The following is a 26,778-nucleotide window of genomic DNA, read 5'->3' as shown; positions in this document are numbered from 1 at the left end:
TGTCTCCTTTTGCCAGTGGAGCAGAGACCCATCCACTCCTTACTGAGCCTCCCCAGGCCTGAGGAGACTTCCTGTTATGTTTGATGAGTAAGGATGAATCATAAGAAGCTGGCCTTTCTCTTCCTCCTGAAAGCAGAAGTGATTCTTACTGAGATGTCCAACTTTGTCATTAGCCAAATTGTAAGGTTTTAACTTGTTTTTTATTTTTTATTTTTAATAACGATGAGATTGTTCCAGACAGTGAGATTAATTATAGAATGATTGTTTCGCTGATGCTGTCTGTTCTTTGCAGAACTTCAGTTCGGTGAGAAGTCTGGGGAAAAGGGTTTACTGGCCACCAGAAGTCTCTGCTTAACCAGACACTCTGGTAATCAACTTTTGTTGATGTCATTCTGAAATTCTTCTAAATGGTCTTTAGAAAATTGATTTTTAAATTAGTCCTGCAGGATTTCAGTGTTATTTATTATTCATAAATTAAAATCTAAAGCATTTAATAACACCAAATGTTGATCAGAATGTGGGTGTGATTCCTCCTAGATATGGCTAAATATGTAGCCATAAATATGCAGCCATAAATATGTATCAATCAGTAAACTTTCCTTAGAAGTTGATTTAAAAAAAAAACAAACAAACCCCAAATTGTAGAGCTATACTTATTTTATTTTAAAGTATCCCATTCAGCTAAAATAATGCTCAAAATCACATGATAATGGTAATTGCAATTGTTCTTGAAATGTTAAATATGGTGATATTAGAAAACAGGCTGTTTAAAACAACTTTCCACTCGGGTAACAAATGTAATATCCAGGCTGCAAACTCTTACAGAGACATGTTACCTTAGAAAAATATTTATCTTCACATTGAAATGTTTGTAAGTTGCTTCCTCACATGAATTAGAAAAGTTGATTGCTGGTTTAGTCTGTAGCCCAGAAAAAGCTGCTAAGTCATATACCTCCTGACCTGTGAAAGGGAAATACACAGGTGGGAGTAATTCCAGTATGGGCCAACAGATGGCACCAATCTGTTTCTAAGGTATCGCTTTACTGTGCTTAACTTTAAACTAAGGACTTGTATTTGTCAAGCATTTCCCGTTGTGTTTCCGCGCATTTACAAGTTACTTTCTCTTCTTCTGAAAAAGAGACCTTGGTAAGTAAAAATATTTCTGTGGTTTTTTCACATTATGGCACAGGTGCTTCCAAATAAGCAAGTTTGCTAACCATTGTATAGGAAATAGGTAATGTTTCCTTTTGCCGGTCCTTTTGCAGAATGGTTTGAAGTGGTTTCTTTTCGCAGATGTTGCAAATGTCCTTTGAATTTCACAAGCAGATAAAAAGCGGTGTCTTTACAGCTGTCTTGAAAAGATAGAAAACAGCTAGCACTTGTGATAATTAAGAAAAACACTGCATGTTCTCACTCATAGGCGGGTGTTGAACAATGAGAGCACATGGACACAGGGAGGGGAGCACTACACACTGGGGTCAGTTGGGGGGAAATAGGGGAGGGACGGTGGGGGGTGGGGAGTTGGGGAGGGATAGCAAGGGGAGAGATGCCAGATGTAGGTGATGGGGAGGAAGGCAGCAAATCACACTGCCACGTGTGTACCTATGCAACAATCTTGCATGTTCTTCACATGTACCCCAAAACCTAAAATGCAATAAAATAAATAAATGGGGGGGAAAAAAAAGAAAACTAACTCATTTATTTCTTCTGCTTTGGTCTAGTCAATGTTCTCTTTTCTTCTTTATTGTTTTCAGAAACATTTAATAGTATTTTATATATACCACTGATACGGCACCTATGTATGATATGTTTTTATAGCCGACGTGTGTTTGATCACCCTTGTCGCATGGTGCTGCAATAGTTTGCTGGTCTGTCTGCCACTAATTCATAAGCTTTTCGAAAGCAGGAATTATGTCAGTCCTATTCATATTTATATCCCCAGTGCCTAATGCCTAGCATGGCTCTGGCAGAAAAATAGGCTTTGAATAGACATTTATTAAATGGAGGAAGTGGCCGCGACCAAGCCCTTCACAACCTTGAATCTGGCACAGTCTAGCAATTGCATTCCTCCAGGTCCCTCACCTTAAGTTTGACAAATGAAACAATGTTTCTCTTGTCTATTTGTTGATTATGTGATCTTTCCTCTACTTATCTCACTTAATTCTGTTTTCTGATGGCTTCTTTTTTTGTAGTTTTAATTTTCATAGGTCTTGTCTACTTTTTTTCTGAAATATAATTTTTTCATCTTTTACCTCACCCTTTTCATTTGATGCATTTAAAAAATAAATGGCTTTTACCTGTTTATCTCTTTTTACTTTCTTTAAAAAAACTATGAACTCTCTAATCTTCCACTCTCATCTTCCCATGTTTCCTCTCTTTATCTCCCATAAATGTAAAAGTTACTGTTTTGTTCATTTAGTGTATACGCTAGGAACTGCCTCAGAATATGAACGCCCCTGGAGGAATATTGCGTGTTTGTGGCAGGGTGCTGTAAGGACAGCTGATCAGCTTTTCCACCTGGTGGCTGAATTTCAGTCCCATGAACCCAGACACCGTGGGTCTGGGTGCCAGGGACCTGTAGGGTGGGTCCTCATCTGTGAATGTCAGTTATCTACTATTATCTGAAAGTTCTCTGTCTTTATATTTTAATATTCCAAATAAAACAACCATGTTTCTTTTTCTTTCTTTCTTTCTTTTGAGTCTCACTCTGTTGCGAGGCTGGAGCGCAGTGGTGCTATGTCCGCTCACTGCAACCTTCGCCTCCTGTGAAGTTCAAGTGATTCTCCTGCCTCAGCCTCCTGAGTAGCTGGGATTTACAGACGTGTGCCGCCAGGCCCGACTAATTTTTGTGTTTTTAGTAGAGACCGGATTTCACCACATTGGCTAGGATGGTCTCAATCTCTTGACTTCGTGATCCCGCCTCGGCCTCCCAAAGTGCTGGGATTACAGGTGTGAGTCATTGCGGCCAGCCTGCATGTTTCTGTAAGGATAAAATATAAAATATTTTTACACAGCTATAAAGACAACTATTAGATTGTCTTAAGATAACATTTATGGATTATAAAATATGTTCATAGTGAGACATTTTAAGGATTTGAAAGTATAAGAAAGAAAATTAAACTCATCTATAATTCAGAGATTCAGAGAACTACTATTAGTATTTGACATATTTCATCACATTTTTTGTCCTCTAGACTTTATGTATGTCATGTTTTAATCATATTTTGCAAAATTAGAGTCCTACTACATATATAATTGTGTATTACTGTATTCATTTAACATTATCATTTATTCAAAGTACAATATTTGAGGCTGCATATTATTTATGTATAACTGATTTAACCATTTTCTACACTGGAGATTCTGATTTTTTCAATATTTTATTATGTCATGCGTATTCTTATAGTCATATCTTTTGTGTGCATTTTTGACTATTTCTTTAGAAAATTCCTTGTAGTGGAATTGCTAAAATAAAGGGAGGTATATTTTTAAGATATTTATATAAATTACCAAATTGCCCTTTAGAAAGGTTGGAATAATTTTTTATTTCTACCTAAGTAGTAAGTGAGGGTTCTTATTTTAGTTTCCACCTACCAACCTGGATATTATATTTTTCAATTTTCCTGGTTTGATAGGTGAAAATAAAATCTTGCCTTTTAAAACATCTTTGAAGAAACAAGAATCCTCCTTTGACTCCCTTTATCTTTTTATGCTTAAATATCTTACAGTAAAAATTACAGGCATTCTGGAAACCTATTCTAAATAATTTATTCTCTATCTCTAAAAAAATTATGTTTTCCTAAAATAGCCAAATAACATTATCAAAAATTAAAATGTATTTCTTAATAGCATCTAGTGGCTGGGCTGTCATGGAATCTGCCTCTCCTCCTGTTACTAAATATGTTTTATAGCAAGTCTGTCTTAACTGAGATCTAATCCAAGATCATGAGTTTCCTCTAGATGTTATGTGCTTTTTTGTTTTAATATGCAGTTTTATTTTTTGTGAGATTGGACACTATTCATTTTATTGGCAATTTATTTTTTGGTAAATATTCAGTAAATAATATAGTAAACTTAATTTCAAATGCTGAAAGTTTGAAAAATCTAAATAAAAACTAAGAGGAAAATAAAATTCCATTGTGATCTTACTGTGCAAAGATAATCACTGTTTGTATCTCGGCATGTATCTTATTAATTTTTCTACATGCATAGGTACATATTTACTTTGGTACTTTTTAAATAAACTGCTTTATGTCACTTACATAAAGTGAAAATTTTTTCATGCAATTCTATTTTTATTATTTTTAAAGGCTACATAGTACTATTTAATTATACAGCGAATCTAAAATTCATTTGACAACCTTCTATTTTCGGAAAATTGAGGGTTTTTTTTCAAGATAGAATTTATTTTTACCAGGAGCAGTGGCTTGTACCTGTAATCCCAGCTCCGTGGGGGGCTGAGGTGAGAGGATGGCACGAGCCCAGGACCTTAAGCTAGGATTGTGCCACTGCACTCCAGCCTGGCCAGTGGAACAAAACCCCATCTCTTAAAAAAAAGTGTTTAAGAAAATAATAATGATAATAGTTTGTTTTGTGCCAGCCGCTTTATTGTATTCTTTTACTTGTGCTAACACTTTTTCAGTGACTTTTGTTTGGTTTTCCACATTGACAATCTTATCTTCTGAAAACAATAATGATTCTCTTTCTTCGTTTCAATGTTTCTTCTTGTTATTTTTTATTCTGTATTGCAGTGGCTAGAAATAGCCATGTGTGCCCTCTTTTTTTTTTTTCTTTTTTTTGAGACAGAGTCTCGTTCTGTTGCCAGGCACCAGGCTGGAGTGCAGTGGCGAGATCTCCGCTCACTGCAATCTCCGCCTCCCGGGTTCAAGCAATTCTCCTGCCTCAGCCTCCCGAGTAGCTGGGACTACAGATGCGTGCCACCACGCCCAGCTAATTTTTTATGTTTTAGTAGAGACGGGGTTTCACTATGTTGGCCAGGATGTTTTTGATCTCTTGACCTCGTCATCCGCCCACCTCAGCCTCCCAAAGTTATGTGTGCACTCTTGATGTTGACTTTAGCAGGAATGCCTTGGGGTGGGATATTGATCAAAGTTAGGTATTTGAGGTATTCTTTATTTTGGAAACGGAGGCTCGCTCTGTCACCAGGCTGGAGTGCAGTGGTACAATCTTGGCTCACTGCAACCTTGGCCTCCCGGGTTCAAGCCATTCTCCTGCCTCAGCCTCCTGAGTAGCTGAGACTACAGGCGCGTGCCACCATGCCCAGCTAATTTTTGTATTTTTAGTAGAGATGGGGTTTCACTGTGTTAGCCAGGATGGTCTTGGTCTCTTGTCCTTGTGATCCACCTGCCTTGGCCTCCCAAAGTGTTGGGATCACAGGCGTGAGCCACCATTCCTGGCCTGAGGTATTCTTTATCAAGTTTTCAAAGTATCTTTTAAATTATCTAGTTTAAAGTTGTATTTTTAATCAAAGATGAGGACTGAAGTTGATCAAGCAAGTTTTTCACCTTTTTGGGATGCTTATCTATTTTTCTTGTTTGACCTACGCGTGTGAATTATTGTTAAAGACTTGTTAATGATAGACCACTTCTACAATTCCAGAAACATCCTAATTACTCATTGTGTTATTTCTTCAGGACACAGCTAGATTGATTGGGGTTTCTTTATTCTGAGCTCTATCCCTTCCCCACAAATGACTGACATTTATTCCTTTCATTTGTATTTTCTCATAATTACTCTTAATTTTATAATATATATACGTATGAATATTTTTCTAACAATATCAGGAGTTAATTGGCATCTCTAGCTTCCTTTCAATCAGGCAAGTGTCTTACATGGTTTTAGCACACTCTCTCCCTCCTTAGCCCACGTTCAGCCAATTCACTTGTTATCATTGGCAGTTTTTAGCATGAGATTTTTATGAAGAGTTTTGTCATAAATACTTTTTTGGTACTTAGCACTGAATTTTACTACTTTCTTTTGCTAAATAATCCTCCTTGTATCTTATGATTTTGGAGTCAATTTCTTTTTAAACTCTCCATCCTCTGGGAATTCAGATATGGATCTGTCTTCCATGTCTTTTAATATGTTTTCTATCTCTTTGGCCTCCTGTGCTGAGTTTTGGAAAATTCTTCTTGGTCATCTCTATCATTAATTTTCTCATTAGTGGTGCCATTTGCAACTCAACTCATCCAATGAGTTTTCCATTTTGATAATTGTCTTTAATTTCCATGATTCTTACTCTATTTTTAGAAGAATCTTGCCTCTTTCTGAGGCTATTATAAATGCCTATTCTGCTCTTTTATTTCTGTTTGTTGGGTGTTAACTTTTTTCATATCTTGAGTTTGGCTCCTTTCTGTTATGGCATTTGCTTTCTGCAGTGTCATGCTTCTTGCTTGTGCAACCCAAACTCTGTTTAAGGCTTCCTGTGAACGTGCTGTTGATCTATTTTCATAGCCTGCTTGTTGGGATTGTGGATCAAACCAGTCTCTACTAATTTCCTTTTTTCTTTCTTCTTCTTTTTTTTTTTTTTTGAGACGGACTCTTGCTCTGTGGCACAGGCTGGAGTGTTGCAGCATAATCTCAGCTCACTGCAACCTCCACCTTCTGGGTTCAAGTGATTCTCCTCCTGAGTAACTGGGACTACAGGTGACCAGCACCACACCCAGCTAATTTTGTTTTATTTTTAGTGGAGACAGGGTTTCACCATGTGGGGCAGGCTGGTCTTGAACTCCTGACCTCAGCTGATCCAGTCACCTTGGCCTCCCAAAGTGCTGGGATTACAGAGGTGAATCACTGCACCTGGCCCCAGCCTCTACTAATTTTCTACTGATGCTGTAACAAATTACCACAAACTGTGGCTTAAAGCAATATACATTTATTATCTTACGGTTCTGTAGGGTAGGAGTGTGACACAGATCTTGTTGGGCTAAAATCAAGGGATTGGCAAGGCTGCATTCTTTCCGGAGACTCTAAGAGAAATCCAGGTACTTGCCTTCTCAGACTTCTAGAGGCTGCTCCCATTTCTTGACTCATGTTCCCTTTCCTTTATCTTCAGAGCCAGCAAGGGTGGGCCAAGCTCTTCTCATATCCCGTCACCCTGGCATCCTCTTCTGCCTTCCTCTTCCACTTTAAAGGATACTTGTGATTATACTGGGGCCATCCAAATAATTCAGGATAATCTTCCTATTTTATGATCAGCTGATTAGCAACTATAATTTTATCTGCAACATTAACTTTCCTTTGCCATGTAACATACCATATTCACCAAGTCTGGGAATTAGAAAGTAGACATCTTTGGGAGGCCAGCATTCTATCATAGGTGAATCCGATTCTGGATTTCAGAGACTTCTCGGTTTCAGTCCCCTAAGGGTCCCCTTGCCTTTTAGTGTGTTATGGATCTATCTATCTATTGATCAATTCATTGATATAGCTCTAACTGTAATAGATATAGATATAACTTAATATTTTTTAAAATATTTGGTCATTTCAGGAATTTAAGGCAAGAAGAGAAAGCTGGAACATATACAAACCACCCTTTTGTCTATCATAATTTTTAATTTTTTAATTTGAAAATGTGGTTTTGTCACCCAGGCTGGAGTGCAGTGGCACAATCTTGGCTCACTGCAACCTCTGCCTCCCGGGTTCAAGTGATTCTCCTGCCTTAGCTTCCCAAGTAGCTGGGACTATTGGTGTGTACCACCATGCCTGGCTAATTTTTTTTTTTTGTATGTTTAGTAGAGATGGGGTTTCACCATGTTTGCCAGGCTGGCCAACTCCTTACTTCAGGAGATCCACCTACCTCAGCCTCCCAAAGTGCTGGGATTACAGGTGTGAGTCACCACACCCAGCCTCTTAGAACACTTTTAAGTGTGATTTTAAAGTTTCTTTTATAGTCAGAAATATGACTTTTACAATTTCTGTTTGGGGAAATTTAATTTAAGATTTATATATTTGACCTAAAAAACTATTGATTTTAGTAAATGCTCCATGAACTCTAGGGAATTAGATACATGATATTCTCTTTTTGTAGGGTACAGTTTATGTCTCCATTAAATCCTTTACTAATTAACTCATTCAAATTTTCACATATTTATTTTTTGCTACTTGATCTAACAATGACCCAGATAAATATGCTAAATACTTATATTCACAATGTCTCCATGTGTTTTGTAACATTTTTTACTTTGTAAATTTTGATGCAATATTATTTGCTGCCTAAGTGTTCTTATCTGTTATATCTTCATTGTGAGCTATTTGTTTGGATCATATAACCAGTATAAATTAGTAGCTTCTTCTGTCATTGCCCAATTCTCTAGTACTTTGACCAAGTGGAGTATTGTGTATACAAACTGCAATTCCCAATGAACACAGCTAGCAGTATTCCACTTGCTGCCCATATTAAGTATCATTATCTGAGTTACACATCTCAGAAGGCAGTGTGCTCCCTAAAGTGGTTCCCTGCCCCATGTCCAGCTCTTACCTGGTAGCATCCATCGCTAAATGCAAAGTCTGGGGAGAATGGAGTGTGGCAGTTGATGAAAGGAAAGCTCTGTGTGCTGATCCACTCATATCAGTACCATTGGGGTAAAAGGGACACTGCCTAGTTACTCGTTAAGTACCAGTTGAAGCTCATACTCAGTGTTTGAATCAGAGACAAACAGAGAGAGGGACAAAATTTCTTCCAGTGTTTCATCAGGGAGTCTATTTTCCTGAGACAAAGCTTGAATGTGGCAGGTTTGCCCTAACACAGCTCTGGTTACTTTTTCATGAGTGAAGCTGCTCCTGGATCCTGCCGTTACGTTTCTGTGTTTCTTTGTTTTCAGTGGTAAAGTGGATTTTCAAATGTATGTGTGTCTCAGCGGGTGTTCTGATGGGCAGTTGGGAAAGTTATGTGGGTCAGTGAAGAGCTTTTAAGCATGTGCTGTTCTGTAATAAAAGTTCCCTAACTCAGAGTTTTCCCTCTTCCAAAGAATGGTTGGTTGAAACTCTACTCATCTCTTGCTTGTTTTACAATTTCCAATATATCCTCTGATGATGAAAAGTGGATCCTTTGTAAATAAAGGACTCATCTCTTGACTGTTTTACCATTTCCAGTATATCCCCTGATGGTGAAAAGTGGGTCCTTTGTAAATAGAACTGAGCGATGAGCAGTGCTTATTTTGGTAATCTACTCTCAGTTATTCCTGCAGCTCAGAGGCCTACTTTAAAAATGTTGGTGACTGCTTTTGTCCCCCCAGGAACTCATAGATGCTTTCCTGTGCAGAACAGGGCCTGAAAAGGCTCTGAGCCCCCCTAACAGTTTCAATCCTTTGTCTCAGTCATGATCATGGATGGGGTCTGCGGGCTCGCGCACCTGCCTCCATGCCTTAGCCAGGTAATCTTTTCTTGTTTGCTCAGCATCATGGTCATGAACATCAATGTTTATAATCTGTTGTAATGCAGTGATGCCTTCTGGGCCCTGAGGAAGTAGTTGTCTCTTCCATACAGCAGCTTTAGCCTGACAAACTTTATTTCATTTTGTCAGTGTGTTAGCTGTTGGAACTTGATGTTTTCAGATAATCATGTGCTGAATCCTGTCTCTCTAAATTTGTTGCTTGTGGTCTAATGTAGGTTGGAAAAATACCCATTGTAAGAGGAATTGTGTCAACAATGAGATCCTATGACTGAAAACACGCCTGGGATTAAAAAGAGCACAGTATATGAGTCATTGCTATGGTCTGAATGTTTGTGTCTCTCCAAAATTCATATGCTGAAACCTAATTACCAACACAATGGTATTAGGAGATGGGGGCCTTTGGAAAGCGATTGGGTCCTGAGGATGGGTGGTCAGGATGCCACTGTGGGAACTGGGTGGCCATGGAGACTTGTGTGGCCTTGTGTGCTGGTACACAGAGGCATGCTGGCTTTTGCTCCCTGTGGGGGCTCACAGATGCTTTTCTGTGCAGATCAGAGCCTGGAGGGAGTAAACTCCTGAGCATATGTCTGAGTTTCTGAGACTGTCTCCTTGCTTTCCCTTTAGAATAATTTTAGTCCCACCCCTTTTCCCAGTCACCAACATGGGATCTGTGGGCTTGTGTGCCTGCTACCAGCCCCCAGCAAGACACAAATGCCCAGTTTGGCCTGTGTTAATTACATTTTCTCAGTGCCTCCATGAATGGTGATATCATTTCTGCCAGGCCACTTATAGCTAGTTTTGGTCAGGTCCAATTCATGAAGGTGGAGTGAGTAGGTAGTTCCTCCTTAAGATATAAATGTAGCCTCATTCCAATCCTTATTTGCCCTCCCAAATGGATTGATTCCCTCATCTTCCATAGGGCTTTGGCCATCACGCTGTAGGCAGATCCACCTCCTGGCCAGGCCTCAATGTCCTGCCAACCACCGTCCTCCCCTTCCTTTTCTTTTGATGTCACCTTGACCAAATTGGGTTGGGAACAGAATCCTGAAAGTCAGGTTTGGGTCAGAATCCTGAAAGACACAATCCCAAGTGCCATAATCCTGAATGTTGATCCTGGAAGATTGAAATCCTGAAAATATGATTCTGAAAAAAATAAATTTAAAGATTCTTTAAAAGACATTCATTTACATTTTTGAAATGAAACATATGAAAACATGACAATAGTCACTTTATGCAATAAAATAGACAATAATGACATACATATTTTTGCAAATATGAACACTTAGATATGCTAAGGACAGTGGCATGGTAAACACTCATGAACAGATGAACCATACTCACAAATAAATGACTTATATAACTGCTGCCACCCACACCATCAAACCATGATGGACAACCTAAGTCTTTTGATACAATTGATCAAAAACTGTGTTGGGTCACCACCACATATATAGTAGCCTAGAGAGCTGAGAGCTTGAGAAATTTTATCTGTCACAAATGCAGATGGACAAAAAGAACTTCTCTTTATTTATTGAGAAAGTTCAATGTTTTCTCTCTTTGTCTTTCTTTTTAATTCCTGCTCACTGCAACCACCTCTGCCTCCTGAGCTCAAACCATCCTCCACTTCAGCCTCCCAAGTAGCTGGGACTACAGGCAGGCATCATCCCAAAGTGCTGGGATTACAGAGCATGAGTTCTTTTTATTGCATTGATCCTTTTACCATTATGTAATGTCCTTTTTGTCTATTTTGATCTTTGTTGGTTTAAAGTCTGTTTTATCAGAGACGGGGATTGCAACCCCTGCTTTTTTTTTTTTTTTTGCTCTCCATTTGCTTGGTAAATCTTCTTCCATCCCTTTATTTTGAGTCTATGTGTGTCTTTGCTCATGAGATGGGTCTCCTAAATACAGCACACTGCTGGGTCTTGACTTTTTAATCCAGTTTGCCAGTCTGTGTCTTTTGATTGGGGTATTTAGGCCATTTACATTTAATCTTAATGTTGTTATGTCTGAATTTGATCCTGCCATTTTGTTGACACAGTTTCTTGATTGTATCATTGGTCTTTACCATTTGGTACGTTTTTGAAGTGGATGGTACTGGTTGTTCCTTTTCTTGATTAGTGCTTCCTTCAGTAGCTCTTATAAGGCCGGTCTAGTGGTGATGAAATCTCTCAGCAATTGCTTGTCCATAAATGATTTTATTTCTCCTTCACTTATGAAGCTTAGTTTGGCTGGATATGAAATTCTGGGTTGAAAGTTCTTTTCTTTATGGATGTTGAATACTGGCTCCCACTCTCTTCTGGCTTATAGGGTTTCTGCTGAGAGATCCACTGTGAGTCTGATGGGCTTCAATTTGTGGGTGACCTGTCCTTTCTTTCTGGCTGCCCTTAGCATTTTTTCCTTCATTTCAACCCTGGTGAATCTGATGATTATGTGTCTTGGGGTTGCTCTTTTTGAGGAACATATTTGTGGCATTCTCTGCATTTCCTGGATTTGAATGTTGGCCTGCTTTGCTAAGTTGTGGAAATTTTCCTGTATGATATCCTGAAGAGTGTTTTCCAGCTTGGATTCATTATCCCCATCACATTTAGGCACACCAATCAAGCGTATATTAGGTCTTTTCACATAATCCCATATTTCTTGGAGGCTTTGTTTATTTCTTTTCACGCTTTTTCTCTCATCTTCCCTTCTCATTTTATTTGATTGAGTTGATCTTCAATCTTTGTTATCCTTTCTTCTGCTTGATCGATTTAGCTATTGAGATTTGTGTATGCTTTGTGAAGTTCTTGTGTTGTGTTTTTCAGCTCATCAAGTCATTTATGTTCTTCTCTAAGCTGGTTATTCTAGTTAGCATTTTGCCTAACCTTTTTTCAAGTTTTTAGTTTCTTTGCATTGGGTTAGAACATGTTCCTTTAGCTCAGAGAAGTTTGTTATTACCCACCTTCTGAAGCCTGCTTCTGTCAATTTGTGAAACTCATTCTCCATTCTGTTTTGTTCCCTTGCTGGTGAGGTGTTGTGATCCCTTGGAGGAGGAGAGGTGTTCTGGTCTTTGATGGTTTCATTCTTTTTGCGCTGGTTTCTTCCCATCTTCATGAATTTATCTACCTTTGATCTTTGAAGTTGGTGATTTCAGTTGGGATCTGAGTGGATATCCTTTCTGTTGATGTTGAAGCTATTTCTTTTTGTTTTTTAGTTTTCCTTCTAACAGTCAGGTCCCTCTGCTATAGGACTGCTGGTGGTCCACTTCAGATCTTCCTTGCCTGGGAATCACCCGTGGGGATTGCAGAACAGCAATGATGGCTGCCTGATCTTTCCTCTGGTAGCTTTGTCCCAGAAGGGTACCTGCCAGGTGTCAGCCAGAGCTTTCCTGTATGAGGCATCTTTTTGGTTATACAGGGGTCAGGGAGTCACTTAAGGAGGCAGTCTGTCCCTTGTCTGCCTGGAGAGGCACTGCTGGGCTGACATGGACTCAGTCTAGCTGCTGCGTAGGCTTCCTCTAGCTTTTGTTTACACAGGTAGGTTTAGACCCGCCTCAGCAATAGTGGACACCCTTCCCTCCACTGAGCCCCATTGTCTGGGGTGGAGCTTGAACTGATGTGCTGGCTGCGAAATTCAAGAGAGAGGGTTTCAGTTTGCTGGTCTTTGTGGGAGTGGGACCTGCCCAGCCATATCACCTGTCTCCCTGCTTTCAGCTCCCCCTCTTTCTGGGGAGCAGGTATCTCTGTCCTGCAGGTGCTCTTGGTGCTAGTCAAAACATCCACCCAGATCTGTGCTGACAACCCGAGGTGCTGGCCAGAGCTGCTGCTCAGATCTGTGCAGGTAACTCGTGGCACTTTTCAGCCCAGCAGGGATCTCCTGCTCTGTGAGTTGCAGAGGCCATGGGAGAAGCACAGTATCTGAACCCGAGTGCTGGGATGGGGCTAAGTCCCCGATCCTCTGATCAGTTGCACTTCCCGGGTAGGGCAGTGCCCCTGCCTGCCTCGGTTTGCCCTCCTAGGGCTACACCCACGGTCCAACCAGTCCCATTGAAATGAATGTGGTACCTTGGTTGGAAATGTGGAGATCACATGCCTTCTGTGTCTCTCTCACTGGGAACTATGCTCTGGAGCTGTTCCTATTCAGCCATTTTGGCAGAATACCCATTTCTATTAATTTTTTTTAATTAATAAACTTTATGTTTTAGAGCAGTTTTTAAAATTGTCTATTTAGTTTTGCCTTTCCCAGAATATCATATAGTTGAAATAAAATACTATTTAGCTTTTTCAGACTGACTTCTTTCACCTAGCAAAATGGATTTAAGGATCTTCTATGTCTCCCTCCTTTCCTTTCCTTCCCTCCCTCCCTCCCTCCCTTCTTTCCTTTTTCTCTCTTTCTTTTTTCTTTCTTCTCTCTTTCCTCTCTTTCTTTCTCTCCTTCATTCCTTCCATCCCTTCCTTCCTTTCTTCCCCTCCCTCCATCCCTCTCTCCCTCCTTCCCTCCCTTCCTTCCTTTCTTCCCCTCTCTCCATCCCTCTCTCCCTCCTTCCCTCCCTTCCTGTCTCTTTCCTTCTTTCTTTCTTTCTCTCTCTGTTTCCCTCCTTCCCTCCCTCCCTTCTTCCCTTCCTCTGTTCTTTCCTTCCTACCCTTCCTTCCTTCCTGCCTCCTCCCTCTCTTTCTTCCTTCCTTCCTTCCCTCCTTCCTTCCCTCCCTCCCTCCCTCCCTTCTTCCTTCCTTCCTTCCGTCCGTCCTTCCTTCCTTCCTTCCTTCCTTCCCTCCTTCTTTCCTTCCTTTCTTTCCTTCCTTTCTTTCCCTTTCTTTCCTTCCTTCCTTCCTTCCTTCCTTCCTTCTTTCTTTCTTTCTTTCTTTCTTTCTTTCTTTCTTTCTTTCTTTCTCTCTCTCTCTTCCTTCCTTCTTTCCTTCCTTCCTTCTTTCCTTCATTCCTTTCTTTCTCTTTCTTTTCTTCTCTCTCTCTCTCTCTCTCTCTCATCTTTCCTTCCCCACAAACTAATTGTACATATTTATGGGGGTAACTATAATATTTTGATACATGCATACAGTGTGTCAAATCAGGGTATTTAGGATATCTACCATCTCAAACATTTATCTTTTTTTGTTTGTAGGGGGGAACATTTCAGATCTTCTCTTCTAGCTGTTTTGAAATATACAATAAATTAATGTTAGCTATAGTCACCCTACTGTGTTATTGAACACTAGAACTTATTCTTTTTATCTAACTCTATGTTTTTATCCATTAATCAATCTTTCTTCATTCCCTCAGTCACCTCTTAGTCTCTGGTAACTATTCTTCTACTCTCTAACTTTCTGAGATGAGTATTTTAGCTCCCACAGGTGAGTGAGAACATGCAATATTTGTCTTTCTGTCCCTGGCTTGTTTTGCTAATGTAATGACCTCCAAGTTTGTCCATATTGCTGCAAACGACAGGATTTAATAATTTTTAATGGCTGAATGGTATTCCATTGTGCATATATATCACATTTTCTTTATTCATTCATCTGTTGATGGACACTTAGGTTGATTCCATATTTTGGCTATTGTGGATAGTGCTGCAATCAACATGGAGGTGCAGGTATCCCTTTGATATACTGAATTCCATTTTTTATGATAAACATCCAAAAATGGGGTTGCTGGATTGTATGTTTGTTCTATTTTTAGTTTTTTGAAACACCTCCATACTGTTCTCCATAATGGCTGTACTAATTGCGTTCCCACCAACAGCATATAAGAGTTCCTTTTTCTCTTAATTCTCACCAGGATTTGTTATTTATTGTCTTTTTGATGATAGCCATTTAAACTAGAATGAGATGATATCTCATTGTGGTTTTGATTTGCTCTTCCCTGATGATTCATGGTGACCATTTTTTTTCATATACCTGTTGGCCATTTGTATATCTTCTTTTGAGAAATGTCTATTCAAATCTTTCGTCTACTTTTTCATAGGGTTTTTTTTTTTTTTTTTTGCTGTTGAGTTGTTTGAGTTCCTTGTATATTGTAGTTATCAGTCTCTATTGAATGATTAGTTTGCAAACATTTTCACTCATTTAACCCTGCTATCTCTTCACTCTATTGATTGTTTCTTTTGCTGTGTGGAAGTTCTTCAGTTTAATATTGTCCCATTTGTCTATTTATGTTTTCGTTGCCTGTACTTTTGAAATCTAGCCATAAAATCTTTACCTAGACCAATGTCCTAAAGCATTTCTTCTGCTTTCTCCTAGTAGTTTTATACTTTTAAGTCTTACATTTAAGTCTTTAATCCATTTTGAGTTGATTTTTGTATATGGTGAGAAATAGGGGTCTAGTTTCATTCTTATACATATGAAAGAATGTGAAGCCAGCACCATTTATTGAAGAGAGTAGCCTTTCCCCAATTACATATTGTTGGCACCTTTGTTGAAAATTGATTGGCTGTAAATACGTGGATTAATTTCTGAGTTGTGTATTCTGTTTTCTTAGTCTGTGTATCTGTTTTTGTACCAATACCTTGCTAGTTTTTCTTTGTAATATCTTTTGAAGTCAAGTAATGTGATGCCTTCAGCTTTATCCTTTTTCCTCAGTATTGATTTGGCTATTTGGGGTGTTTTGTGGTTCCATACAAATGTTGAGATTATTTTTTATATTTCTGTAAATAATATCATTGGTATTTTGATGGGATTGCATTGGATCTGTAGATTGCTTTGAGTGGTGAAGTCATTTTAACAATATTAATTCTTCCAATCCATGAACATGGGATGCCTTTCAATTTTTTAGTGTTCTCAATTTCTTTCATCAGTATTTTGTAGTTTCTGTTGTAGGGATCTTTTGCCTTCTTGATTAAGCTTATTCCTAGGTATTGTAATTGTCTTGTAACTATGCAGATAGGACTGCTTTCTTGATTTATTTTCTTTTTCTTTTATCTTGTCTTCCTTCCTTCCTTCCTTCCTTCCTTCCTTCTTTCCTTTTCTTTTCTTTTTTTTTTTTGAGACTGAGTCTCACTCAGTTGCCCAGGCTGGTCTCAAACTCCTGACCCTAGGTGATTTGCCTGCCTCAGTCTCTCAAAGTGCTGGGATTACAGGTGTGAGCCACCACAGCCAGTCCTTGTCTGGTTTTTGTATCAGAAAAATGCTGGCTTTGTAGAATGAGTTAGGAATTCCTTCAATTTTTTTGAATAGTTTGAGAAAAATTGGTATTAACTGTTTGTTAAAAGTTTTGTGGAATTCAGATGGGGACACCAGGCAGGCCTGTATTCAAGCACCAGTGATGGCAGCAGTGGACTGGGCTTGCCAGTCCTCAGGCCCCTGAGTGATGTATGTGGGCACTGGTGGTGATGGGTCCAGGCAGGAGGTCCTTCAGCCTCCAGGAGATTTATTTGGATACTTGCAGTGGCAGTAATGGACCAAATGGGAAGGCAAGTTCTTGGGCCCTTGCACAATTTGTGTGGCATCCACTGTAGCAGTAGAAAAAGTGGGCCAACCCTGTGGCCCCCAAGTGGCATACACAGGCAGCAGCAGTGGCAGCAGCAGGCTGGACAAGCCAGTCCGCAGGACCCCATGTGGCATGCGTGGATGAGTGTTGGCCATGGCAATGTCAGTCAGGCACTAGCAGTACAGCACATGGTGGACCTGTCCTCAGGCCCCTTGAAGGCATGTGTAGGTGTGTGTTGGTCCTGCTGCTAGGGAAGGTGGGGTTGCTGTAATTGTCAGTGGCCCTGGGCGGGTAGCTCTTAGGCTCTGGGGCATGCATACTTTGACTCCCTTTGTCCCAAGGAGAGCCACTAGGTGCACTGTGCTTCCTGTTTCCTGGGATGTAGGGCATTGCATGGGCTAGAGTGCTGGGGACCTAGCTGCACTGCTGGGTTTAGCTGGCATTACAATACTGTAGCCCTCTAGGTGGATGTAGGAGAGTATCAGTAGGGCTTCAGGAGTATGGAGATTCAGGGTTGTTGGGCCCCAGAACAGGATGTGTATGGTGAAGGCTGGACTCTTAAAATAGCACTATGTTGAGGCTGTTTGGATCTCAGGGCATGGGTGATGTGGGACCCAATACGAAGTCCCATTGTGAAACAAATGCCATTGCATAGATTTCAGAAGTCTCAAGGCCTGTGAGGGCCAAGGTGCTAGCTCATGGCTAGGATTACAGGAGTCTATAGTGGAAATGGGGACCTCTGAAGATCTCTCAGTTATCCTTTCCCTGGAATGGGGACTTCCTCCTGGTTCAGAGCTAGTCCCAGCTAGGCTGCTTCCCTTCCCTTTTCTTCCATGCCTCAGAGGTCCACTGTCACTTCCCTACTGAATTCCAGTGTTTTCTCTTAGATGCTCATTTAATGTGTGATTATCTGCTCACTGTTTTAGTTCTTTGCAGAGGGGGTGGGTGCTAGGCGCCTCTATTCAGCCATTTGATAGCTTCTCCAGCTCATTTTTTAATTGTTGAATAATATTTTTATCGTGTGAATGTACCAGTTTGTTCATCTTTTTACCTATTGAGGGATATCTTGTTGCTACCAATGTTTGGCAGTTATGAATAAAGCTTCTATAAACATCCATGTATAGGCTTTTATGTGGACATAAATTTTCAGTTATTTTGGTTAAATACCCAGGAATGTGATTTGTTGGATCATATGGTAAGACTATGCTTAGTTTTATAAGGAACTATCAAACTGCCTTCCATAGTGCCTGCACAATTTTGCATCCCCACCAACAGTGAAAGAGAGTTCTTGTTGCTCCACATCCTCACCAACATTTGATGTTGTTTTTGTATTTTACCCATTCTCATAAGTGTAGTGTAATTTCATTGCTGTTTTAATCTGCAATACCCTGATGACATATGATGTTGAATAGCTATCTATATGTGTATTTGCTCTTTGTAGATCTTCTTTGGTGAGGTGTCTGTTTCGATTTTTGTGCCCATTTAAAAACTAGGTTGTTTGTTTTATTATTGTGGAGCTCAAAAGTTCTTTGCATATTTTGGATACAAGTCCCTATCATCTATGTGTTTTGCAAATATCTTCTCTCAGTCTGTGGTTTGTCTTTTCACTATCTTGCAATTTCTTTTGCAAAGCAAACATTTTAACTTTAATGAAGTCCAACTTAACAGTGTTTTCTTTCTTGGATTATGTTTTTGATGTGGTATCTAAAAAGTCATCACCCAAGCCAAAGTCACCTAGATTTTCTCCTATGCTATCTTCTAGAATTTTCATAGTTTTGCATTTTACATTTATGTCTATGTTTAATTTTGAGCTAATTTTTGTGAAAACTGTAAGATCTGTGTCTAACTTCCTCCTCCTCCTCCTCCTTTTTCCTCTTCCTCTTCTTCTTCTCCTTCTCCTTCTTCTTCATGTGGGGGTCTACTTTCTCTAGCAGCATTTGTTGAAAATGCTATCCATTCACCACTAAGTTGCCTTTGCTCCTTTTTCAAACAGCAGTTGATTATTTTTGAGTGGGTCTATTTCTAAGCTCTGTATTCTGGTCATTTGATCTATTTGTACATTCTTTCACCAAAACCACACTGCCTTGATTACTGTAGCTTTGTAGTAAGTCTTAATGTTAGCTAATGTCAGTTATCTGACTTTGTTCTTTTAATTTTTTTCCCCCTGTGAATGAACAGTACTTTCTTGTTTCTTTGCATGGCTAATTCTTTAAAAGCAAATAAATTAGAGATTCCTTTAATACCAAGTTACACAATCAAAAATACAACAATCTCTTTCCATTTGCCTTTTGCAGTTTGTGTAACTTCAGGGCAAAATCCAGAGCAAGTCCACTGGCAAATCTGGGGGCTAGTGATTCTTTTTTTTTTCCAGACATTTTAAACACTAGAATGAGGTAGCTCTAGAAATCAAATTCTGTCCCCTTTTCCCAGAGGGTGTTTTTTTTTGTTTGTTTTGTTTTGACAGGGTCTCATTCTGTCACCCAGGTTGAAGTACAATGGTGTGATCATGGCTCATTGCAGCCTCAACTTCCCCAGCCCCAAACAATCCTCCCAACTCAGCCTCCCAAGTAGCTGGGACTTTAGGCACATGCCACCATGTCCAGCTAATTTTTGTATTTTTTGTAGAGATGGAGTTTCGCCATGTTGCCCAGACTGGCTTTGAACTCTTGGCCCAAGCGATCCGCCTGCCTTGCCTTCCCCAAGTTCCAGGATTACAGGTGTGCCTGCCTTCCCTTTCCCAGAGTGTATTGTTGCTTCTTGTGGCTTGTAGTTGCTTGTTTAATTACTTTTCTAAATATTTTTTATAAAGACTATTCTTTGTCATGTGTGGCTATTAAATTCTCTGTCCAGTTAGCTTAGTGGTCAGCTAGTGACTTGAGATTTCTTTAAACATCTGGAGCAAAAACAAAAACAAAACAAAATACCAAAAGCAAAACCAAAAACTCCCCTGATCTTTGCAGATTGGCTGTGTTGGAGCACTTTCTTAATGCTTAGCCAGGCTATTCACAACTCCACCTTAGCCTTCACTTTCTGCATGCATGGAAGCTAGAGATCAGCCAGGGGTGAAAGTTGAGGATTTTCTCAGGTCTCTTCTGAGCATGTATCCAGGCTTGGGCACCTTGGTGAACTTCTAGACTCCCTGGTATATACAGAGATTTCCAAAGCCTTTTTTCTCCCATATATCTTTGCATATTTTCCAGGGTTTTGGGCGTGTCCGCTGCTTGCTCCCCCTGTTAGCCCTTGCTCAGGAGTATATTTGCCTTTAAATGTTTACAACGAACACCACCCAGGAGGTTGCTCCAGCCCTAAGAAAGTTATAAGGTGTGCAAAACAAAGGCAAACCCCCGAGTGTGACTCCCTCAGGCAGCAACCAGACAGGTCAAAACACACAACCACAATTCTTTGATAATAAGGCCTGTATTGCTCCTTCTGGCATGAGCAAGCTATACAACTGGTAATAAAAAGCATCATTAAATTATGGGGATGGCCAGGAGCGGTGGCTCACACCTGTAATCCCAGCACTTTGGGAGGCTGAGGTGGGTGGATCACGAGGTGAGGAGATTGAGACCATCCTGGTTAACATGGTGAAACTCCGTCTCTACTAAAAATACAAAATAATTAGCCGACGTGGTGACACACACCTGTAGTCCCAGCTACTTGAGAGGCTGAGGCACGAGAATCGCTTGAACCCAGGAGGCAAAGGTTGCAGTGAGCTGAGATTGGGCCAGTGCACTCCAGCCTGGGCCACAAAAGCGAGACTCCATCTCAAAAAAAAAAAAAAAATTATATGGACAGAAATGACTCTGCTAGTGAATGAATAAATCATTTAGGTTTCATGGTTAGTAAGTAGAATTTTCAAAGTAACCATCTGATCTTTATTAATCTCAGTGTATATTATATTTCTAGAATTTGGACTCATATCAAGATACTCTGAAGAATAACAACCCTTTAGGATAGCCACTGCAACATCATGACCAAAGACAATGAACCTATTGTGAAAAGCTCCTGTTTTGTTGGCCTTATGATCATAATAGTTGGAACCATCATCCAGTTCTCCGATGAAAGTGAATTTGCAGTAGACAAGTCAAAAAGAGGCCTTACTCAAGTTCCAAAAGACCTACCGCTGAAAACCAAAGTCTTAGATATGTCTCAGAACTACATATCTGAGCTTCAGGTTTCTGACGTGAGCTTTCTGTCAGAGTTGAAAGTTTTGATACTTTCCCATAACAGAATCCAGCTACTTGATTTCAGTGTCTTCAAGTTCAATCAGGATTTGGAATACTTGGATTTATCTCATAATCAGTTGCAAAACATCTCTTGCCATCCTATTGTGAGTTTCAGGCATTTAGATCTCTCATTCAATGACTTCAAGGCCCTGCCCATTTGTAAGGAATTTGGCAACTTGTCGCAACTGAATTTCTTGGGATTGAGTGCTATGAAGTTACAAAGATTAGATTTGCTGCCAGTTGCTCACTTGCATCTAAGTTATATCCTTCTGGATTTAAGAAATTATTATGTGAAAGAAAATGAGAAAGAAAGTCTACAAGTTCTGAATGCAAAAACACTTCACCTTGTTTTTCACCCAAACAGTTTATTCTCTATCCAAGTGAGTATATCAGTTAATACTCTAGGGTGCCTACAACTGACTAATATTAAATTGAATGATGACAACTGTCAAGTTTTCATTAATTTTTTATCAGAACTCACCCGAGGTCCAAACTTACTGAATTTTACCCTCAACCACATGGAAACAACTTGGAAATGCCTGGTTAGAGTCTTTCAATACCTTTGGCCCAAACCTGTGGAATATCTCAATATTTACAATTTAACAATAATTGAAAGCATTCACAAAGAATATTTTACTTATTCTAAAACGACATTGAAAGCATTGAAAATAGAACATATCACAAACCAAGTTTTTCTTTATTCGCAGACAGCATTGTACACAGTGTTTTCCGAGATGAACATTATGATGTTAACCATTTCGGATACACCATTTATACACATGCTGTGTCCTCATGCACCAAGCACATTCAAGTTTTTGAACTTTACCCAGAATGTTTTCACAGATAGTATTTTTGAAAAATGTTCCACGTTAGTTAAATTGGAGACACTTATCTTACGAAAGAATGGATTAAAAGACCTTTTCAAAGTAGGTCTCATGACTAAGGATATGCCATCTTTGGAAATATTGGATGTTAGCTGGAATTCTTTGGAATCTGGTAGACATGAGGAAAACTGCACTTGGGTTGAGAGTATAGTGGTGTTAAATTTGTCTTCAAATATACTTACTGACTCTGTTTTCAGATGTTTACCTCCCAGGATCAAGGTACTTGATCTTCACAGCAATAAAATAAAGAGCATTCCTAAACAAGTCATAAAACTGGAAGCTTTGCAGGAACTCAATGTTGCTTTCAATTATTTAACTGACCTTCCTGGATGTGGCAGCTTTAGCAGGCTTTCTGTATTGATCATTGATCACAATTCAGTTTCCCACCCATCAACTGATTTCTTCCAGAGCTGCCAGAAGATGAAGTCAGTAAAAGCAGGGAACAATCCATTTCACTGTACCTGTGATCTAAGAGAATTTGTCAAAAATATAGGCCAAGTATCAAGTGAAGTGATAGAGGGCTGGCCTGATTCTTATAAGTGTGACTACCCAGATGGTTATAGAGGAACCCCACTGGAGGACTTTCACATGTCTGAATTATCCTGCAACATAACTCTGCTGATCGTCACCATTGGGGCCACCATGCTGGTGTTGGCTGTGACTATGACCTCCCTCTGCATCTATTTGGATCTGCCCTGGTATCTTAGGATGGTGTGCCAGTGGACCCAGACCCGACACAGGGCCAGGAATGTACCCTTAGAAGAACTCCAAAGAAATCTTCAGTTTCATGCTTTTATTTCATATAGTGGGCACGATTCTTTCTGGGTGAAGCGTGAATTATTACCAAACCTAGAGAAAGAAGGTATGCAGATTTGTCTCCATGAGAGAAACTTTGTTCCTGGCAAGAGCATTGTGGAAAACATCATCAACTGCATTGAGAAGAGTTACAAGTCCATCTTTGTCTTGTCTCCCAACTTTGTCCAGAGCGAGTGGTGCCATTATGAACTCTACTTTGCCCACCACAATCTCTTCCATGAAGGATCTAATAACCTAATCCTCATCTTGCTGGAACCCATTCCACAGAACAGCATTCCCAACAAGTACCACAAGCTGAGGGCTCTCATGACACAGCGGACTTATTTGGAATGGCCCAAGGAGAAAAGCAAACGTGGGCTTTTTTGGGCTAACATTAGAGCCGCTTTTCATATAAAATTAACACTAGTCACTGAAAACAATGATGTGAAATCTTAAAAAAAATTAAGGAAATCCAATCTAAGAAACCATTATTTACTTGAATTATGTGAACAGTACAGTTCTAAGTAACTGTCTGGAGGTGTCTCCATTATCCTCATGCCTTCAGGAAAGACTTAACAAAAAAACAATGTTTCATCTGGGGAATTAGGCTAGGGGGTGAGGTGGTACTCAACTTGCCAGTGACAGACAGCCCAGTCTCTTTTGGTTTAATCATTATGTTTCAAATTGAAACAGTCTCTTTTGAGTAAATGTTCAGTTTTTCAGTTCCTTTTCCAAATGGATTCTGTGTGAGCAACAGTTTATATGGCTTCATGGCTGCAAGAAAACAGTCAACTTCAGCATCATATGCTCTGGCCCTTAGAGTGCCCTGTGAATCCTATTGGTCTCTGGGTCAGCGTCATTATTTTCTTCAACTTTGGGGCTTGGGGAAAAAATGAGATCAGCTATGACATATAAAAAAGTCTTTTGTTTCACATATGTGTAATAGCTTATTTAATATTTTATCCTGCTACACAAATATATAATTAACCAATGAGGTCTCATGACATAATAGTGTAGGTATGTAAAGGAAAATATGGACTTAGTCATAAGCTGTTGAGGTGAAAGACGTGGATTTATATACTTTCCAAGAAAACTCAGGGCCAAATATATTTGTAACTAGATATTGAATGGGACTTTTCTGGTTGTCTCAGAATTCTGGCTGAAGCCTCAAAGCTGACAAAAGACAGTAAATGCACCCACATGATACTAGACACAGCCGGCCTAGACTTATAAAAAGATCAGAAAGAGACCAATGACTCTCAGTCCATCCTATCCATCTCTAGAAGACTAGCGTCAAAAGAGTGATTAAAGAGTCATTAAGTGGAGGTTCTAGATTAAGAGGGAGATTGCTTTGAATTTCTTGCAAAGACAAGTGTGAGGGGCTCTAAGCATGGTAGAAGGTAGCCTGGAATCCCACTCCAAGACTGAAAGCTTGCAGATTAACAGTAGCATGCTGGTTCAGTGCAGCAGATGGGGGTGGCTTGAGAGCTCTCGGAAGAGCTTCATGAATGCTGGAGTTTGGGATGAGGGTGGGCACTGGCAACACAAAAACTGGTAAACAGTGCTTGGCAAATGCAAGTGCTTGATAAATATTTGTTGAATGAATATGAGTGCTTCCCACCTGGGAAATTCAGAAGGTGAAAGTTTGGCTTGGGCAACCCAAAATGGCAGGATGAGAGAAGAGAAGCAGTGATAGCAACCTGCCCTTCCGTTATTGGCATGGTAAGAGTATGTGAATTTCTTCATATGGCTTTGACTATGGAAGAGTAGCTGGGCTTGCGTTGTCATGATGGGATGTCAGCCAATAGGGCGGCATGTTGCGCAAAGAGACTATAGCAGTAAGAGGACATGGGGTTGGACAGAAGAGGGGTTCAGGGTGGAGGTTGCTGCAAGAGATCAGCTAGATAATGTGCCACTGCATCATGGAACTGTGCAATGTGGGGTACACTCAAGGCCTTCCAATAACTGACACATGTGCCCTGTGAAAAAGCCAGCATATGGACTCTGCCATGTTAGCAGGCAGGAACATGTTAGCCTGTCTGCCTTATTCAATAGTTAACTACAGGAAGATCCACTCTTCTTTGTGTAATACTCTCTTCCTTTGCAATGACATGGGAACCTAGAATATAGAGAAGACAGAGACAGTGGAGAAAGAATAAAGAAACCGATTACATTCCTGCTTCATTTCACTGTAAGAAAGGCCAAGCGGAATTTTGAATGAGGTGTGACACTGCTGTTAAATTGGACTGGACTGGACATTTTAATCCCTTAAATAGAGGTGCAATGAGTAAAATGAGATTTGTCACTAAAATTTATGGTACCTGCCCAAGAGTCAGGAGTGATGATGGAAGGAGATCCAACAGAACTTTGTTGTAAGGCAGTGGTTAGAGAAGAATGAAGCCCTTGCTTTCTGGACTTAACTCATTCCATTAACTGGTTTTGGCCAGGCACAGTGGATCACACCTGTAATCCCAGCACTGTGGGAGGCTGAGGCAGGCGGATCACTTGAGGTCAGGAGTTTGACACCAGCCCAGCCAACATGGTGAAACTCCATCTCTACTAAAAATACAAAAATTAGCTGGGTGTGATGGTATGCACCTGTAGTTCCAGCTACTCGGGAGGCTGAGGCAGGAGAATCGCTTGAACCTGGGAGACAGAGGCTGTAGTGAACTGAGATAGTGCCACTGCATTCCAGCTTGGGCAACAGAGCAAGACTCCATCTCAAAAAAATTAAAAGAAATGAATAAATAAACAGGCTTCATAATACCTGTAACAAAATAAGCCTTAATGATATTTTATTAGTGTCATCTTCTGTCTGTGTCAGCCCTTCCTTGCTCTTCAGGAGAACACTCATTTTCCTCCCTAGGCTCTGTCCCAAAATGGCATATTCTTCCACAACCTCTATTGAACAGATTTGATGAACAGTTGCCTAATCTAAAAACAATAAAAACAACAAACAACAAAAAAAACTGCCACAGATTCTAAATGATCAAAACAATAAAACATAAAACAACAAAAGCTGTCAAAGATTCTAAATGATCAAATATTTTTAAATGGTATAAATGTTTCCTACAAAATGTTGTTGACATTGAAAATATAGAATTTTAGCATTAACATTTTTTTTAAAAACCTACATCCCCTTGGTGGAGGTGCCTCCCTGTAGTCGAAGGTAGAGTCCCCACAGCCACTCTCTGTCACATTCCTCTACATTCTTTCCATTTCTTTTCTTCACAGCACACATCACTGTCTGAAATTGTCTTGCTTGCTTAGTTGTTTACTTGTTTTCTCTTTCTTTCCCCTAAAGTATAAGCTCCAGGAGAACGGGAGCCTTCTCCACCTGTGCCCTGCCTCTCCCCAGTGCCAAGGGGACCCTGCACACCACATTGTAGATGCGCAGTAAAAACTCATGGGATTAGCAAATGGCTCTGAAATGGTCCCATGCAGGACATGTCTGTGAAGTCCTGGATTTTATCTAAAAAGCCCAGGCAGGCAGGGGCGGGGGGTCCACAGGGCCACAGTTCCACCTTGATCTGCCCCCTGGGCGGCACCTGCCATTGGCAGTGGACATCTTCGCCTTGCACACTGCTCCTCCCCATCCACCACTGAAAGACTGTTGGGAAAAGCTGCAAAGGAGAAAGGACTTACAGAGTGCCTACATAAATTGGTTATGAGAGAGAGATCCAAGATGGCTGATCACTAGCAGCTCGGGATTGTAGTTCCCAGTGAAAGTGCAGAGAACGAGAGGACGCCACACTTTCAGATGAATTTTTGTTGCTCACATACCAGGAAATTCCCAGCGGAGGAGCCCCACGGGTCACCAGCGTGACTCTTGTGGCCAGTGAGGCGGTTTTGCCGCTGCCTTGGTGTGGTGGTTCTTGGTGCAGAGTCAGAAAAGCACCATCAATCATAACGCCGCTGTTTTGGCCGGCGCAGTGGGTTGCTTAGATTTTAGTGCTGGGAATCAACAAGTTGGACATCCACTCAGAAACCCAGTTATAAAGACAGTAACTGTAAAGACCACAGATGGATAAATTTATAACAAAGGGAAGAAAACAGCCTAAAA

At 40.2% G+C, this 26,778-nt stretch overlaps 1 protein-coding gene across 5 annotated transcripts; it reads left to right on the top strand.

Annotated features, from left to right (window-relative positions):
• TLR6 (toll like receptor 6) lies at positions 1 to 25,070 on the top strand. Of its 5 annotated transcripts, none has more exons than XM_032273911.1 (2): positions 1 to 138; positions 20,717 to 25,070. In XM_032273911.1, the coding sequence occupies exon 2, from the start codon at positions 20,781 to 20,783 to the stop codon at positions 23,169 to 23,171; it is 2,391 nt and encodes a 796-aa protein (XP_032129802.1). In that variant the 5' UTR covers positions 1 to 138; positions 20,717 to 20,780; the 3' UTR covers positions 23,172 to 25,070. The 5 variants fall into 5 exon arrangements, with proteins under 5 accessions (XP_032129802.1, XP_032129798.1, XP_032129807.1 ...); XM_032273907.1 differs by having other exon boundaries at positions 10 to 180; XM_032273916.1 differs by lacking the exon at positions 1 to 138 and adding an exon at positions 282 to 304.
• Positions 25,071 to 26,778: the final 1,708 nt, after the last annotated feature.

Source organism: Sapajus apella, unplaced genomic scaffold (assembly GCF_009761245.1).
Source record: "Sapajus apella isolate SASKATOON/1434 unplaced genomic scaffold, GSC_monkey_1.0 scaffold5, whole genome shotgun sequence".
Classification (NCBI taxonomy): domain Eukaryota; kingdom Metazoa; phylum Chordata; class Mammalia; order Primates; family Cebidae; genus Sapajus; species Sapajus apella.
The sequence above is the reverse complement of the archived record's forward strand: the minus strand, read 5'-3'. Positions and strand labels throughout refer to the sequence as shown.

Excerpts from the sequence above, each read along its gene's own strand:
- TLR6 (XM_032273911.1), top strand. The coding sequence starts at position 20,781 with ATGACCAAAGACAATGAACCTATTGTGAAAAGCTCCTGTTTTGTTGGC.